We start from the raw sequence: 18,180 nt of genomic DNA on the forward strand, positions 1-18,180 counted from the left end.
ATGGACTGTCGCTCTAACTCCAGGGGGTCAGATGCCTCTGGCCTCCAAGTGCTCTGACACTCATGTGCGCGCGCGCGCGCGCACACACACACACACACACACACACACACACACACACACACATTATTTTGCTTTCTGTGGTGGAAGAGCAATTCTTTCTGGAAAGTCTGTTTGCGACAACAGGAAGCACACGTTAGCTTGGTGCTCTACTCTGTGCAGTGCGTGCCCCTTAGTCTAAAACATAGACAGTCTATCAGAACATATGTAGCCTCGACATGGTATTAAGCTGTCGGCCACTTATACCAAGTGATAGCACTTTCCCTGTCATTAATGCATGGAAATTTCTGTATAAATACACTTATTTCAGCAAAGAAGGTAATAGAAAGAAAGCATTAAACAAATATTGTTACCTAGGACTTCTGTGTTAATGGTATACAAATGAGCCCATGGAAGAGTTTACAGTAAAAGCAAGGCAGCTGGTCAATAGCAGGGGTGAACAGTGAGTTAGGGAGTGATTGACAGTTCATTTGTGGGGTGCAGGGCCTCACTGCTTGTCAGTGCTAAGGCTAGGAAGATAAAGTTCAGTTAAGATTCTACCAATCACAGCTAGAAGGCCTGGGTATATGCCATTGATACCAGTATTAAATTTAGGAGGCAGAGGCAGGTGGATCTCTGAGTTTGAGGCCAGACTGGTCTATAGAAAGTGAGTTCCAGGACAGCCAGGGCTACACAGAGAAACCATAGCTCAAAAAACCAAAGGCGAAAAAAGATCTCACCAGTTATAACATTTTATAGACTTGTCAATAATTGTGATATTTGTAAACTCCAGTTTCTTTACCTGATTTTTCTGTGTGTTTCTGTAGATCTGAGGAGAAAATTAAGCACTTTTGTCAACTGAAGTCTGAACTTTTTCTTAAAGACAATACTTTGAGGAAGATACTGTGTTTAATTACGGAACTTAGAGTGGCAGCCCAGAGAAACTTCATCCTGAAAAGACTTTTCTGGAAAGTAAGCATTTTATTCTTAACATTTAAAACTTGTTTTGTCTGGTTGTCAAATTTAACCATAAACTGAAATAGAAATACATAAACTAATAGAAATAGTTGTATTTTGATGCTGTATTTTTAAATTGTGATTATATTTAATATAGTCTTGTTTTTATAAAAGTAACTTTTATTTGCCAGATGTAATTGTCATTTTGGAGACTTACTGTTGAATAAATTCACCCTTTCTAGCTCTTTTTGAACTCTGGATGGCTGGTTCAACTCAGATGTCCTGGCTCAAACTCAAGCTGACTGATCCAAATTGGCTTCTTATCTTCTGGTTCCTTATTCTCTAGCTCATTCTGTCTTAACCTGTAACCTATCCCTGTCAAACTGTCCCTGTAAAATGCCCTCTTCCCCATCACTCAGTGCTGTTCTCTTAAGTAGCTCATCTTTCCTGTCTGTTTTTGTGAGAGTTAGGTGTATCCTACCTCTGATTCATTCTGTCATCTCTATCTCTGATTCACCACTTTGTCTGCCTCTCAGTCAGACATCACTTTCAAACATGGCTGCTTCCTACTTGTCCTTCAAGGATTAGCTCAAATGCCACCAATCTCTCTCTTCTCTGCTGTCCTCAGTGAAGAGCTGTGCATCTTGCACCTTTCGATTTCTGTACCTATTCTATCTGTATGACTCTGCTATTTATAGTCTGTGGCAATCAGTTCAGTAGACACCATCTGTATGTGACTATTAAGCACTTGGATGTGACCAAGGATGAGGTAGTGGAATTTTAACTTTAATCAGTTTAAATAGCCTCTGTGGCCAGTAACTGCCATATTGGGCAATGTTCTCCACCATTACCCATAGTATTTTGACAACTCAGCAAACATTTATTACATTCCTAATTATTTCGAGGCATGATTCCAGGTATTAGACATGGAAGTGTGATTAAGACAGTTCCTATCCCCAAGAATCAGCCTCGTTACTCTGTTGGCTCAGGGCTCTTACCTCCCATGGCATGCTGAGGCCCAACACACTGTGTGCACATACCAGGTCCTGGAAGTTGTATTTGTTAAATTGAAATCTTATTCTCTTGTGAAAAGTCAAGCTATTCTGAAGTGTAGGTTTCACACTTGAAACTACCAGGCATTTCAGCATCATGTCATTAGCTGGACTAAACGAGGTCTTTGTATTCAGTTTGTGGCACAGAAAAGGTAGAGGCCAATCAGTAGGCAGGACTTCTGGGTTGGAGAGGGGAAGAGAGGAAGCAGGAGAGGGTTAGGTCTTTTTGGACAGGGATAGTGTGAGGACAAGATGTAATTCTGAGTGTCTTCTGGTTTCTATGGTGATCTGTCAGGATTCACCACCAGAGGATTTAGATTTAATAAGGCTTACAAGTTATGTTGTGCCCAGCGATTGTGTTATTGTTGTTTCTAGACTAAGTTTGTGTTGTGTTTTCCTTCATCTGGTGGCTTGTCTCGGTTCAAGAAAGAAAGGTACAGTGGCAAAGCATGCGTTTGCCTGAGGGTGCCCCACAAAGGCTGTGGGGGTATTGAAGCACAGGGCTGGCGTGGTAGTCATCCACCAGTGGGAACTTAGCGAGTGTTTCAGGAGCTCCAGGCCAGAGAGTCTCCACAAGATAAAAACAGGTCGGCCATTGACAGCCAGTGCATAGCTGGCTAGGCCACTGGGGCAGAGAGTTGCTGGCTCAAGTACAGGAATGAGCTAGTTTGATTTTTAATATTTCCCACAACAAAGGCCACGTGGGTACATGTGTATGTTAAATATTTCCATGCCTTTGTGGCTCATCTGTGTTCCTGACCAAACCACGGAGATCTGGGGGTTTGCCTTCACTGTCTGCTACAACCTAAGTCTGCTCTCATGTTCGTTTACACAGAATCAGCAGCTGTGACTAAGGAGTACAACAGTCTCATCCTTTTAGGAGGATTATTTTTTCTATTTAAAAGATCACCTCTCATGGTCCCAGCCTGTCTTAGTCAGGGTTTCTATTCCTGTACAAATATCATGACCAAGAAGCAAGTTGAGGAGGAAAGGGTTTATTCAGCTTACTTCCATATTGCTATTTATCACCAAGGAAGTCAGGACTGGAACTCAAGCAGGTCAGGAAGCAGGAGCTGATGCAGAGGCCATGGAGGGATGTTCCTTACTGGCTTGCTTCCCCTGGCTTGCTCAGCCTTCTCTCTTATAGAACCCAAGACTTCCAGCCTAGGGATGGTACCACCCACAAGGGGCCCTACCCCCTTGATCACTAATTGAGAAAATGCCCCACAGCTGGATCTCATGGAGGCACTTTCCTAACTGAAGCTCCTTCTCTGTGATAACTCCAGACTGTGTCAAGTTGATATACAAAACCAGCCAGTACACAGCCTAAAACCCTGGCTTTCCAAGGGCGCTTTCTGAACCTGAGTGATGAAGGGAACATACTGCTCTTGCAGAGGACTGGAGTTCACATCCCAGCACTCACACAGGGTAGCTCATAACCACCTGTATCTTCAGCTTCAGGGGGATCTGATGCCCTTTTCCGACCTCCCCAGGCACCCCCATACCACATATGCCTACTTAATCTGAAAACACCAGTTGTTGCTAGTCATCAGAGGTCTAGGGAAATAGCAACAGAAAGCTAGAAAGGAGAAGCGATTGCAAGCAATTGCAAACTTGTATTGACTTGCCTCATTTTGTGGGCAGTGCTTATTTTCATGCTTAGCTCTGTCAATATGAACAGGAGCACAGAAATGTTAGGTGCTCAAATGGAGTTTCTGTTTAGATAGAAATGACAATCTTTATCCAAATCTACCTTCAAGAGTATCTGTCTGTGTTTACACTGCTTTTTGTTGCATGTAGCTTTTGCTATCCCACCTAAGCTCCTGGAATGGGCAGCACTAACAGCCCCTGCCCAGAGAATATTGGATGTGCAGGATGAAAAATGCAGACACACACAATTGTTCAATTTCAACTTGCCTTATTGGCTCAGCTGCTGGGTACTTCCAATCTACTTCAGCCAGCTTCCTCTTCCCAGTACTTCCAGCTCAGCACCCTAAATCTGCACCCAATTTCAGTTGTTCAACCACCTTCAGTCCCAGCTCAACATCCCCAACTTCCCACCTGGAGAAGCAGCCTGTGGTTGCTCCGCCTGAGATCTCATATGGCTGGTTGTCTTTTTCCCCTCTGAAGCATGACAAACATTCCCCTCTTCTCCCTCCTGTGCTTGCCAGCTTCCTGCAGGGACCTGGAAGTCCCACCTATTTCTTCTGCCTATCAATCAGCCTATGACATTCTTACTGATAGATCAAGAACCAAGAGGGGAACAGGACCTTAGCATCAAAACCACTCCTACAGCTTTTATTGCTATTATTATATAATCATCACACTGCACATTTGGTTTAGCATTACTCAATACTTTACCATGTATCTTACATGTTCTTCCAGTAGTCTTTATCAGTGCCTGAGCCAAGCCTAAATGGCATCCACTGGCTCTTGACATCTCATCTGGATGACAGGGAGTAAAAACGCTTTAATTTTTCTTCCATTCTGCTAGTTTTAAAGATACTGTTATGAATAGCTTCTTAAGGTGAAGAGATGTTTTCCTTGTTCTTCTATGTGTGGGTGGAGTTTTAACAACTGGTACCCTCATTATTTCCTTTCTTGCTTGCTTTTGCAGACCAGTGAGATTTTTTACTTCCTAGTGAACAAACTTCATGAGTATTTGCCAGAGTCGAGGGTTAAGCATGCACTTCAAAACAAAAGCCAGAGGGCTGATGAGCTGACGTAAGTACTAACTAGATAATCAGATATTGTCCCTCTAAGGCAGTGGTTCTCAACCTGTGGGTTGAGACCCCCTTGGGGGTCACATATCAGATAATTACATTGTGATTCATAACAGTAGCAAAATTATAGTTATGAAGTAGCAATGAAATAATTTTATGGCTGGAGGCTACCACAACATGAGGAACTGCATTAAATTATCATGCATTAGGAAGGTTGAGAACCACTGCTCTAAGATGTTAGAGTTGGTTAATACTAGACAAAAAATATATATATACGATATTAATTATTAGTGGAGCTATAACATTAGGTTTTTAAATTTTAAAAATTATTTCTTTGTTGTTATTTAATCTTTTGAAATATGTTCTTGTTTTGAAATCTGGAATAGCCTAGAACTCACTATGTAGATTTGGCTAGCCTTGAACTTCTGCTTCTCAAGTGTTATTATAATCATTGGATATACCACCTGCCATGATCAGTGTTTAAGAGCAGAAATTACTCCTACAGGGGACCTAAGTTTAATTCTCAGCTCCCACTACTAGTGACTCATCAACCCCTGTAACTCCAGCCCTAAGATAATCTAATGTCAATGGCCTCTGTAGACACCTGCATTCCTGTGCACAAACCCATTTCCAGGGGCATGCTCACGTGCACACACACACACACACACACACACACACATCTAAAATAAGTCTTAAAAATGAAAATCATTGCAGTCCATTTTTAACTAGTGATTATTTTAAAAATTTGTAGAAAAAAAAACCCAACTCATTCTAAAATGCTTAAGCTTGTGACTTGATCCTGGTATGCCACCCTCAGTCTGTCAGGAAGTCCATTTTGAGCACCTCCATATAGCAACCCCAGACCAGTCACTCATCTGGGGTTTGCAATTTGGGGCACAGAATTTGATAGACTGTTTGCTAAATGACCACCCAAAAGCCTTTCTCTTAAGGCTTATGGTTTTCATGGGATTCTGACCTTGTGGAGCCATGCATACATATGTGCATGTTTATGCCATTTTCCATTTCTTCTCTCTTATTTTCTAGGGCATGTATTGAAATTATACAGACCCTAGGGCTGATGTTCAGAGAAACAGAAATTGAATCGTCACGATTGAACACACTGGCAGCTAAGAAGTAAGGTCTTATTCTGTATGTGCATGTGCGTGTGCGTGTGCGTGTGCGTGTGTATGTGTGTGTGTGTGTGTGTGTGTGTGTGTACGTATAAGTGTGTGTATGAGTGTATAAGCGTATGTGTATGTGTGTGGTGTATGTGTGTGTGAGTTTGTGTGTGTGAGTGTGTGAGTATGTGTATGTATGTGAGTGTATGTGTGTGAGTATGTATATGTGTGTGAATGTATATGTGTGTGCGCGTGTGAGTTTGTGTATGTGAGTGTGTGAGTATGTGTATGAGTGTGTGAGTGTATGCGTGTATGTGTATGAGTGTATGTGTGTATTTGTGTGAGTATGTATACGTGTATGAGTGTGTGTGAGTATATGTGTGAGTGTATGTGTGTGTGTGTGTGTGTGTGTGTGTGTGCTCGTGATTTTCTATTGTCCTACATAGGACCCTGTAGTCTCTGTCTTTACTCTTATTGTCCTCTGTCTATTGCTCCAGTTGGGGATCTTGAACCTGGGTCAGCGGGGGCCCAAAATGAGGTAGACTAAAGTCTCCCCTAATAGTCAACCTTATTCACAGCATCAGAAAACTTATATTCTGAAGATGTTCTCTGGGTCATGCCAGGTCAAATGAGCAGAACTCATTTGAGTTTAGGCCATATATAGTCACAAGGATGACCTGTGTCCAGAGGAGTGTAGAACACTAACCTTTCTCACACAGCCATCTAGACAAGGTCAGCAGACTTTCCTTGCAAGGTTCCAGGTCCCGTCTTCCTTCTTTTTTGTTATTCTGTCATGTTAAGAATATTTTATTTATTTACTCATATACAATTGATCACATCCATCCTTAGACTCTCCCAACTCCTCTTATCCCCACCCCCATCTCCCTCATAAATTCATATACTCTTTTTTTAAATACTGAGTCTGACTGGACTATTGGTGTGTGTGTGTGGGGGGGGGTATAGGGCATCCACAGGAGCATGGCTGCCTGTCATGGCCACATCCTAGGAGGAAACTGAGGCCCCTCCTCCATCAGCTGCCAAGAAGGCTTTGTCTTGAGGTGGAGCTTTGTGAGCCCTTCACATCCATGTTGGAATCTCTTTTCCTTTCCTTTCCTTTCCTTTCCTTTCCTTTCCTTTCCTTTCCTTTCCTTTCCTTTCCTTTCCTTTCCTTCCCTTCCCTTCCCTTCCCTTCCCTTCCCTTCCCTTCCCTTTCCTTTCCTTTCCTTTCCTCTTCTTTTTAAAAATTAGTTAATTAATTAATTTTATGTATAAGGGTACACTGTGGCTGTACTGATGGTTGTGAGCCATCATGTGGTTGCTGGGAATGAAGGTTGCTCACTCTGGTCAGCTCTGCTCACTCCAGTCGGCCCCGCTTGCTCCAGCCTGAAGATTTTATTTATTATTATATCGAAGTACTCTGTAGCTGTCTTCAGACATATCAGAAGAGGACATCAGATCTCATTATGGATGGTTGTGAGCTACCATGTGGTTTCTAGGATTTGAATTCAGGACCTTCGGAAGAGTAGTCAGTGCTCTTACCCACTGAGCCATCTCTTCAGCCCCCTCTCTTCTTTTTCAAGACAGGGTTTCTCTGTGTAGTTCTAGCTGTTCCAGAACTCATGCTGTCGACCAGGCTAGCCTTGGACTCAGAGATCTTCTACCTCTTCCTCCCAAGTGCTGAGATTAAAGGCATGTGCCACCATTGCCCACCATGTTGGAGTTTTGACTGGCTTGGTCTTACTGAGGTCTTGTGCATGCAGCCCCAGTGAGTTCATATCTGCAGCAGGGCTGTTGTGTCCGGCAAAAACAATTTTGAAGCATCTCTTCAGGGCCTTTTCCTCTTCCTGCCTCCTCTTCTGCAGTGATCCGTGAACCCTGGAGAAAGAGCTATGATGGAGATGTCCCACTTAGGGCTGAGCACTCCACAGTTGCGGGTTTTGGTATTAACTGGCATCTCCTGTGAAGAGAAGCTTCGCAGATGGGAAAAGGAGAGACTAACTTGCTGGTTCAGGGAAGTCCGATCACAGAAGAGCTCCCTACCCATGGGTTGCGCTCAAGTGGGGCTTTCCTGACAGGGCCTACCATGTGTTTCTCTTGCTTTTAAAGATTTATTTATTATTTTGTATTTATGTATATGTATGTGAGCATTGTGAGTTTATGTGTACCCTGTGTGTGCAGTAGCCCACTGAGCTAGACAGAGCATCTAATCTGAGGAACTGGAATTAACAGATGGTTGTAATTTGCCAGACATGGGTGCCGGGAACCGAACTCAAGTCCTCTACAAGAACAGTAAGTACTCTTGACGACTGAGCCCTCTCTCTAGCTGCCACACCTGCCACTTATTTTTCAAGCAGTCTTTGTCCTCATGATTGAAGCAGGATGACTGTCTTAGGGTTTTACTGCTGTGAACAGGCACCATGACCAAGACACTTCTTCCAAGGACACCATTTAATTGGGGCTGGCTTACAGGTTCAGAGCTTCAGTCCATTATCATCAAGGCCAAAGCATGGCAGCATCCAGGCAGGCATGGTGCAGGCAGAGCAGAGAGTTCAACATCTTCATCTGAAGGCTGCTAGTGGAAGGTAACTGACTACCAGGCAGTTAGGCATAGCTTATTATAGCACACACCCACAAGGCCACACCCACTCCAAGGCCACACCTCTCAAAATGCCACTCCCTGGGCCAAGTGTTTACAAACCATGACAATGACCTTCATGGGAAGTAGAAGGTCTAAAGGGCAAGAAAATGTTCTTTTTGTTTGTTTATTTGTTTTGTTTTTCGGATTTTCCAGACAGGGTTTCTCTGTATAGCCCTGGCTGTCTTGGAACTCACTCTGTAGACCAGGCTGGCCTCGAACTCAGAAATCTGCCTGCCTCTGCCTCCCAAGTTTTGGGATTAAAGGCATGCATCACCACTGCCCAGCAAGGGAATGTTCTTAAGCAAGGTACTTCTGCTCACTTTCTGTTGGCATTGACTCTTCTCCATCCTAAAAAGGAAACCAATCTCTTCCTTGGTTGTAAAGTGTGGCATTTAGTTGTTCTAACTTGGTTTTACCCTATTAACATCATCAAACCTTTCTCCTAACAAGACAGTCTTTTCCTAGCCTTCAGTCTGTGCCTTCAGTTGCTACAATAGAGTTTGGTGTTAATATTAATTTTTAGGCACTTTTGATATGCATAGGATTATCACAATAACAGAATTAATCTGTTGCCACATAACAAATTACATAAGCTTAGTGAGTTAAACACTTATCATGTCATGTCTCCATGGATCAGTACTCTGGGCAGAGTTGGTTGAGGCTTCTGCTCCTGGTCTCAGCCACTTCCGCTGCAGGGTTGATGGGATTTCTGTTCCCTCCTAAGCTCATGTGATGCATCAGAGAGCAGCTATAGATCACATGGCAGCTTATTTCTTGGCATAAATATCTGGGAGTTTCAGAAGGCCCCCTTTTTACAAAGTTCATCTGATTAGAACACCCCTGCTCTAGAATCACTTCTTCTGGACTGACTAAAACGTCACTAATGATGGCCCTGCATATATCCCACCTAGTATAGCACAATCATGAATGGATGCCACTTACAGTGTTGGGTCCTGCTCACACATAGGAGAGGGGAACATCATATGGGATCTGTGTACCCATGGGATAGGACCATTGGAAGCCGTGTTAGAATGCCACTTTCCATAACATCACAAACTATTTGACCTCCAATTTCTGTACTCTAAAATGTACTGAAAATATATTTTAAATTCATACATTATAAATAATACTAATCTGAATAATAAAACCACTCGATTGTTGGGACAATTTTTAAGTCTGGGATATCAATCCTAGAAGTCTCTATTTTCTGGATGAAACTACAATTTGACTAAAATTGTTGACCCAGAGAGTTTTCAATGAAGTCATTTGGTAGAAGGGGTGGATTTCAAATTAAATTCCATTTGAGGAAATAAAGAAGCAGTTATTCATTTAGCATTTCCTCCTATTATTTCCCAAAGTGGAAATTTTGCCTCCTAGCTGCATTCTCGCAATGTGCCATGTTCTTTTATATTTTGATATTGTTACCATTGAATTCCTATATTATCACAGTAAGTGACCCAGAACTTTAGAGTGCCTTCTCTTAGATTTGAAAAGGAATTGTTACTGAAAATAAAGGACTATAATTAAATAGAACAGAGAATGGAATGCCAATTCATACTTCATGCCTAGAATAGTTTCAGAAAGAAGTGTTCTGGGGGCTGAGGAGATAGCTAGTTAATAAGAGAGCTTGCCGAAAAACTGGAGAACATGAGTTCAAATCCCCAGAACTGTTATAAAGCCTGACATAGTTGTGCTTGCCTATAACCCCAGGACTGAGGGGTGGGGTGAGGTGGGGCAGAGACAGGAAAATTGTAGCCTGCTGATGGTCAGCCCAGTTCAGATTTAGTGAGAGACCATGATTGAAGGGAATAAAGACAAAACAGACACACAGCCAGAGAAGCTGGGTCAGGTGGGCTGTGCTTACTTTGATGGAGGGCACCTACTATGTATAACAACCCAAGACCTCATACATTTTATTATGCATGGCACGGGGGAGGGGTTAGCTAGTCTCTATAGGAGTCTCTATAGATAGAGTGGTCTCAAGCTGTAACAATCCTAAAAGAGGAAGGTGTGGTTGCTAGCTTATCCTAGCACTACCACCAGTTCCCACTTGGATCAAGGGATGGGGACAGCTTTGCCATACATCTGATTGCTGGCTTAGGGTAGATAGGGGAAGCTTTGTCAGTTTCCCATGGATCTGAGGCATTGGTCCTTGACATAGCTGTGGCCACACCCATAGTTCACATGCACTTGGGATTTCGTCTACTCATTACACATTTGCTCAAAGCTCCCCCAGCTCCTCCCAGCTCAGTGAATAAAGGCAACCCGACTTTGATCACCAGCAGCTATGCAAAAAGCCAGGTATGGCAGCTTTTCCTTGTAATACCAACAGTAGGGAGATGGAGATAGGCTGAGGACTGCTGGCCAGTCACAATAAATAGCCTTACTGGTGAACCCAGATCTCAGTGAGAGAGACTGAAAACCAAAGTGAATGGTTTTGGAGGAGTAATACCCAGGGTTGACCTCTGCTCTGACAGATACATGTATGTACATACCTGCTATAAAATATGGTAAGTGTATGAGGCAGTGCATATATGAATTATCAAAACACATCAAAATATATACATTTCTGATTTTTTTTTTAATTTAAAAAGAACTACTATGTAGTAGTACTGTTTCCTTGTCCCAGAGATACTTGTGACACATTGGCATAGCAACGCTTTAGAGAAGTCCTGTGGAGAAGTTAGTCAATAGTTACCACTTTCAAATAATTGTGTGTGTGTGTGTGTGTGTGTGTGTAAGAACACATGAGTTTAGGTGTCCTGAGAGGCCAGAAGAGAGCATTAGAGCCCCTGGAACTGGAGTCACAGATTGTTGTGAGCCATCATATGGGTGCTGGGAATCAAACCTGAGACTCTGCAAGAGCAGTAAGCACTATGTGCTCTTAACTACTGAGCCACCCCCCTTGGTTTCAGTAATCAGTATTTTATAATTGTAAAATATTTTTTAACTATGTATAATGTGTGTACCATAAATATGACTGTGTAAGATGCAGAGGAAGGCTGTAGACAAAAGCCCTCCAGTCAGCTAGCATCTTACCCTGTCTTTGAGAGGCCAAACCTACTCCATTTTGGGACTAGCCTTCATCCTAAGAGAAGCTTGACCTATAGCTGAACCCAAGCTGCACCCAAGCACCAGGAAGGACCCCATGGCTTGTCCTTGTTCCATACCCCAGAGTTATTCCTAGCTACTTCCTAGCAGCAGTCAATCAAAGATTAGTCTGTTTCAGATGTACTCTCAGATCGTTGGTGATTGTTCATAGTTTTGCTTCAGAACACCCACCTGCTGGCTTACAATAGTACAATTAGATGCTTGCCAGGCTGCAAACCCCCTCACTTGCTCCCATTTCCTATAAAATGTTGTCCAGCTGAGGGGTTGGGACTTCTTCACCAAACCATCCTGCTGCATCAGGGTCAGCAGTGAGTAAGCCCAAGATTGAGCTTGTAATAAAGAGACCCTGGTATGATTACATCAAGTCTGCTTCTGGGTGGTCTTTTGGGGCTCGAGAATGTGGCATGTCTCCATTTTAATCTCTCTTCAGTTTCCCTCTTTATCAGTTGTTGGTTGTCTCCATTCCTCTGCTTCTATGACACTGTTTACTTCCCACCCTCCCTCCCCAGTGCCCTCACATGTTCACTGTCTCACCTCTCCCTCCTCTCTTCTTCCTGTGCTCCTATGACATTGTCTGTTTACTCTTTGTCCTCCCTACAGTGCTCCCACATGCTCACTGTCTCACCTCTCCATCCTCTCTTCTTCTTCTTTCTGATCTGTTCCTGTATTTATACTTTGAATGAGCTTAGTGTAACCACTTACTTCCTCCGACTATAGAATCTATTTTGACTACCCTGTTGCTCAGAATTAATAATCCATAAACATACTTTGGAAATATAGCTTTACTTGGAACCACCACAGGCTTCCTTAAGTTCCTCCCTGCTGAGCTTTCTGGGCTAGTGAACTCAGGAACTATACTTTCCCTCAGCTCAAAAAAAAAATTGCATTCTTATTTAGATTTCTTTAAAAAAATAACACAATAAATTTATCATTTCAAGGTAGTCACCTGCTTGTCTAAGGATCAGTTAAGAAATGTGATAAGTTTGACTCCACCAGTTCCTGTTTAGAAGTTTTTCCCATTAATGGCTTTTTGTTTATTTTTTTTAGGGGAATGCTCTTTAATCTCTTAGTAATTCTCATTAGCAAGCCTAAGGTTCCAAAGTCCTGCTCCGTATCTGATGCCCAGCCTGTGGCTGATCCAACCTCCGCTGAAGTGTTTTTCGATGGTCAGGTGAGATGGGAACCTGGGGGTTGGCTGAATGGAACACATGTGGGTTCTTGTTTCTGTCTTTTAATGTGGAACATGATGCTGTAGAATTCAGAAGTATGTGTATGCTAAAGAGGACATGTTTTGTTATTAACCTAACAGCTGTTTCAGAATATTTGAGGAATCTGAGCTGGCACTTGATACTAAGATAAACTGTGGAGACTAGAAGACAACTTTCAGAGTCTGGCCTAAGAGTCAGTTGTGAGCCACTGCAAGAAGACTGCACTCAAAGGCAGGAAATGCTGAGCTTGGTTTTGGGTTTATTAATCTGGATTATTAATATTATTTCCCTATGAAAACATCTAGCGGACAAAAGGGTAGGTGTAGGTTTCACATCTGTAGGACATTCGGATCTTCTGTGCTGGGCATCAGGAGACAATACTGTGTTTGTTCATTAGGTGAGAGGAAGGGAGAGAGAAGCAGAGCTCATCCTGTACACTGTATGAGAAGAGCAGAGGCTAGGCCTGGGGCATGTCGGATGGCAGTTCTCATGCCCAGAGTGGCTGGTGGGCATTGTTAACTGCCTGGAGACCCCATGAGCAGTCAGAGGTCCCTGAGCCCCATGTTTACCAGACCACAGAAGGCATGTAAGTTCAAGCTAGGCACAAGCCTTAAGTCCCCAGAGGACCTCCGGCCTCAATCCCAAACAGCATATTTACCCCCTTTTGTTTTGTTTTTGAGACAGGGTTTCTCTGTGTCACCCTGGCTGTCCTAGAACCCCCTTTGTAGACCAGGCTGGCCTTGAACTCAGAGATCTGCCTGCCTCTGCTTCCTGAGAGCTGGGATTAAAGGTGTGCGCCACCGGGGCTGTGCAGCCATGTTTCGGCCTTCTTGAAGTAAAGTTGCTTGATGTTGCCCCCAGTGCAGACCTTTCGTGCTTTTGCCTGGGCCATTTTGTCCACCTGGAATTCACATTGGGAGTCGTTGCTAAATGTGTCGCCCCTTGACAAGAGCAGCTTTGCTTTGGGTGGTGCCGGGGACCGAACACATCCAAGGAAAGCACTCTATCACTAAACTACATCCCCGGTGGCTCTCTTTTTACTTTTTGTTTTGAATTGCCCAAACAGGCCTTGAACTTGGGATCTCCCTGACTTAGACTCTTTAGTGTCTAGAATTATGAGCCTGAGCTAAGGAGCGCAGCATGCAAGCAGCCTTCCTGAGAATGACTGAGCCAAGTGGATCAAGAAAGTGGACATCACAAATTAAAATCTTAATCAAAAATCCTTTTACAAGTATCTAAAGGGACATGGCTTTTCTGACTCAGCCCATGCTAGTGTATTGACTTATTGAAATGTCTAGTTACAGAAACTCATCCTGGAGTACACGGATACTGCCACAGCGCTGCTCTATGAGATTCTACTTGTCTTTCAGCAGGTATAAGGCGGGTTTTTATTATAATTCTGAGTTGTTTATGCTGTGGTTAACAGTGTACTGTGCTTTTATTGGGGAATCTTTTCTAAAATGGGTTGTGAAATTTCAGTGATATTATAGGTTGTTTTACAGATACTGATTTTAAAGATTTGATCAATCAGGATAAAAACCTATTTGGGAGCGAGAATTCTTTTAGATACAACTCTAGACTTCATGAATATAACTCATTTCTTTGAGTTTCTAGGGAAATCTTGGATTGGGGTCCACAAAATTCGCTATTAGCTGGATGATGTCCTTTCTACAAAGCTGTCCTCCCATCGTGAGTATTGAGAAGAAAAGGGCCAGCTTAATGGGTATTTTGTGCTTAATTAGTAAAACATCGGCATTGTGTTGTGATCGAGTCTACACAGCAGAAGCAAAATATTAACATAATGATTTTATTATTTAATCAAAAGAAAATGCTTTTATATTCAAGACCTGAATTAAAGGTATTAAAATTATAGCTTAAGATTAGCTTTATTTTATTTAAAAGGAAAAAAACGTTGAAGATAAATATAGCAAACAAAATGTTAAGTTATTGGTTTGTAATTTAAGTAAAAATATTGACATTTTCCATAAGTAGAAACATGAATAGAACATTTGGAATCGGCTGTGTGCTCTGCCCCTGAAGCCACCACTATGGGGCCACCACCGTGGTTCCAACTCTGATGATGTCTGGTGGAGATATCTTTACTTTCCAAATGGTCCATGCCTGTCATTCTACTAGATCACAGCCAGAGGGAGCTATTTAATACAAAAATGTGATTGCTATTCCTTGCTGTGAGCTTTTCTCTTTGCAAAGAGGCCAACCTCTGACCTCCATAGGCTTACAAGGCTGGGCATCTTTAGCTTTGCTGCCTTAGCTGGTCCCTCCTTCACCTTTGTAAATCTTTCAACTCAATGGTAGCCCTCCTTTCCCACTGACTCCACTGCAGGATGTCTTTCTCTGTGTTGGTCTTAGTCTTCGGCAACTGATTAAGGGTAATTTGCAAAGGGCAGAGGCTTGTTGAGCTCACATTTCAGGGTCTGGTTAGCCCAAGATGAAAGAACTGTATCTTGTGAGAATCTTGCTGTGTCCTTATGTGAGTGAAGGCCAAAGGACAGGAGAGCATATGTAGGCTGTGAGACAAAGTCATTTTAATATTTTGGAAATGTCTTGCTATGTTGCTCAGGCTGGCCTCCAACTCAGGATCCTCCTGCCTCAGTCTGTTTGGGCTTTTATTTTTTAAAGGTTTTGTTTAATATGAGTACACCGTAGCTGTCTTCAGACACACCAGAAGAGGTCACCAGATCCTATTACAGATAGTTGTGAGCTACCATGTGGTTGCTCGGAATTGAACTCAGGACCTCTGGAAGAGCAGTCAGTGCTCTTAACCACTGAGCCATCTCTCCAGACCGTCTGGTTGGGTTTTTGTTGTTGTCTGTTTGTTTGTTTAGCTGAATTCACTGTTATAACAAACTTGGTTTTGAAATAACAGAGTCTCTCCACAAGGTATCCATGAGCATAACTATTCTATTATCTTGAGAGCACAAGCCCATGCTTTAATAATCTCTTGTAAATCCTCACCCGCTAACACCTTCATTTTGGGGACACTAACACATGAAAACGAGCTGTAGCCAGCTGGGTCTGAAGTACTTCTCCCTCCTTTCCAGCCTAGCTAACCTCGAATCATCTGTGGGTCCTTGGTTCTGGTTCCTGGAGAGGAAGGCAAAAGATGATTCTGACCTTCTAACTGGGTTATGTCCTGCCAGCACAATCACACAATACCCAATACAGTAACTTCTTCCTCCCCTTGAGGTTGTCACTGTTGCTGTTTGTGTTGGCTTCTGTTGTCATGTGGTCCTGTCCTATGGTAACTGTTAGTGGCCTGTGTGTCCTGGCATACTTTCTACGAGGCATATGGTAGAAGCAGACATCTCTCTTCACTCGATTACTTTGGCCTGAGTCATATGATTTCCTAGGCTCACGTATCTTTCTGAAATGCTACTTACAGTGTCTTCCATGGTGTCTGTTCCACCTACTAGTGCTCCTGAGAGATGATGAACAGAGCCTCCTACTGTAAGGGCTGTATAGTGTGAACAAATGACAGGGCTTTTCTGTTCTATAGAGAGCATTGGTTGTTTGAAGTTTGTTACAGATCTAGTTTCTCATAACCCAGACAATGGCTTTCTCTCAGTACAGACTGCAACTTCAGGAGAACAGGGGAAGTCTAGCCTGTTCCTTGTTCACGATATCTAATGGATTAAGCTTTGTGAAGCCTTTGTCCCTCAAATCTTTTGCCACTTCCCTAAGCTTAGTCTCCCTCTATTCATCCATCATTCAATTAATCAACGTATGTTTTACTAGAAATATCTTCTAAAGTAGTATGTGGAGCTGGAGAAGAGGCTCAGTAGGCAGAGTGATTGCTGACAAGCCTACAGAGTTTGTTCCCTGGACCCAATATGGTAGAAGACAACAATTTCCATAAGTTGCCTTCTGAATTCTACATGTGGGTTGTGGCCTGCATACCTGTGTACACATATGTGCACATGCATATTCACACATACAGACATATAGACACACACGTAGTAGATAAGGCACACACAAAGATAAGGAAGTCAGTGGGGTATTTGACATGAAATAATGTATTCTTTTCCCATATGAGTGTATGCCCCATTTACTAACAGTGCTTTCCAGCTGAGAAAGTCTTTTCCAGAACGATAATGTGGAGTCTGTCCTGAAGAGTCTGTATTCTCTTGTCAGACCCCCTCAACATATTCATAGAAAGCTGGTCAGGGCACTCATCAGTGGACTAGCCTACTGCCCAATGGAGATTAAGTCCATGAGGTTGGCGTCTTTAGTGGTTCAGAATCCAGTCAGGCTCAGACTCACTCTAGGAGTGACCTAATTTTTGCTTATTCATACTTGACTGTGCAAGCTGAAAGTCTCCTATGTGTTTTATGCAGTGGTCTTAGGCTCTGTCATCTGGGTGAAAGTCCAAGGTCCTAAGGATCCCAGACAGTGGGGGAGTTCTTTACTCAGTCTTTAAAGTTCATGCCTTAAATTAGTAGTTCTCAACCTGCGGGTCACAACCCCTTAGGGTCAACTGACTCACAGGGGTCACCTAAGACCATAGGAAAACATTATGATTCATAACAGTAGCAAAATTACAGCTATGAAAATAATTTTATGGTTGGGGATCACCACCACATGAAGAACTCTATTAAAGAGTCACAGCATTAGGAAGGTTGAGAACCAGTGCCTTAAAGGGACTAAGTTAAGTATGAGGCCAGACTGTGGCCATAAAGTCTGTCAGGATGAAGAGTGTCCTAAGGCAAGGGAATATTGACACAACCTAGTTCTAGATAGTAGATGCCACGGGTCAGGCCAGTCGAGGGTCCCTCAACTCAAGGGAGAAATTGGGGTCCTGGTAATCAGACAGGCAAAGAGTTGGCGAGAATGACACATAGACGCGAACACAAGGGAGTGTTGAATCTGAGTGTATTTTCTCAAAATAGGCATCAGGCTTAAATAGTCATTACAGAAGGCAAAAGGAAGTTAGATAATACACCAGTCAAGGTACATTGAGGTCATCTGAAGCACAATGGTTTTATAGAAAAGTATATACATGCAAATTGACAGGAATTAAGCAGGAAAGTCAGCCTTATCTAAGGTCATTTTGATCTTAGAAGCCAGGTGCAAATATAGCCCATGACAAGCTGGTCCTTAGTAAACACCCACTATGCTAATCCTCTTGGCTAGCAGAAGTATGCCCCAGGGGTCCCATTGATGCTAACTTTTCCTAGAACAAAAAAATAATCTAATTCCTGGGAGTGGCTCAGCTGCAATTCTATTGTGGTCTGCCATACGTGCATACATACGTGACTATAATGAGGATTCTTAGTTGAACTTGCCCTGGGATAATTAACTCTTTTTTTTTTTTTTTTT

At 42.8% G+C, this 18,180-nt stretch overlaps 1 protein-coding gene across 1 annotated transcript in view; it reads left to right on the plus strand.

Moving 5' to 3' along the window:
* Positions 1-18,180, plus strand: part of CUNH12orf56 (chromosome unknown C12orf56 homolog) — a 54,866-nt gene that overhangs the window by 32,628 nt on the left and 4,058 nt on the right. The window contains exons 6-11 of the mRNA XM_031350063.1: positions 864-1,008; positions 4,663-4,769; positions 5,813-5,902; positions 12,683-12,806; positions 14,142-14,216; positions 14,458-14,532. Of these exons, the coding sequence (XP_031205923.1) occupies positions 864-1,008; positions 4,663-4,769; positions 5,813-5,902; positions 12,683-12,806; positions 14,142-14,216; positions 14,458-14,532 (616 nt within the window). The remainder of the gene's footprint in view (positions 1-863; positions 1,009-4,662; positions 4,770-5,812; positions 5,903-12,682; positions 12,807-14,141; positions 14,217-14,457; positions 14,533-18,180) is intronic.

The sequence above is a fragment of the Mastomys coucha genome, unplaced genomic scaffold, assembly GCF_008632895.1.
Source record: "Mastomys coucha isolate ucsf_1 unplaced genomic scaffold, UCSF_Mcou_1 pScaffold4, whole genome shotgun sequence".
In the NCBI taxonomy this organism is placed as follows: domain Eukaryota; kingdom Metazoa; phylum Chordata; class Mammalia; order Rodentia; family Muridae; genus Mastomys; species Mastomys coucha.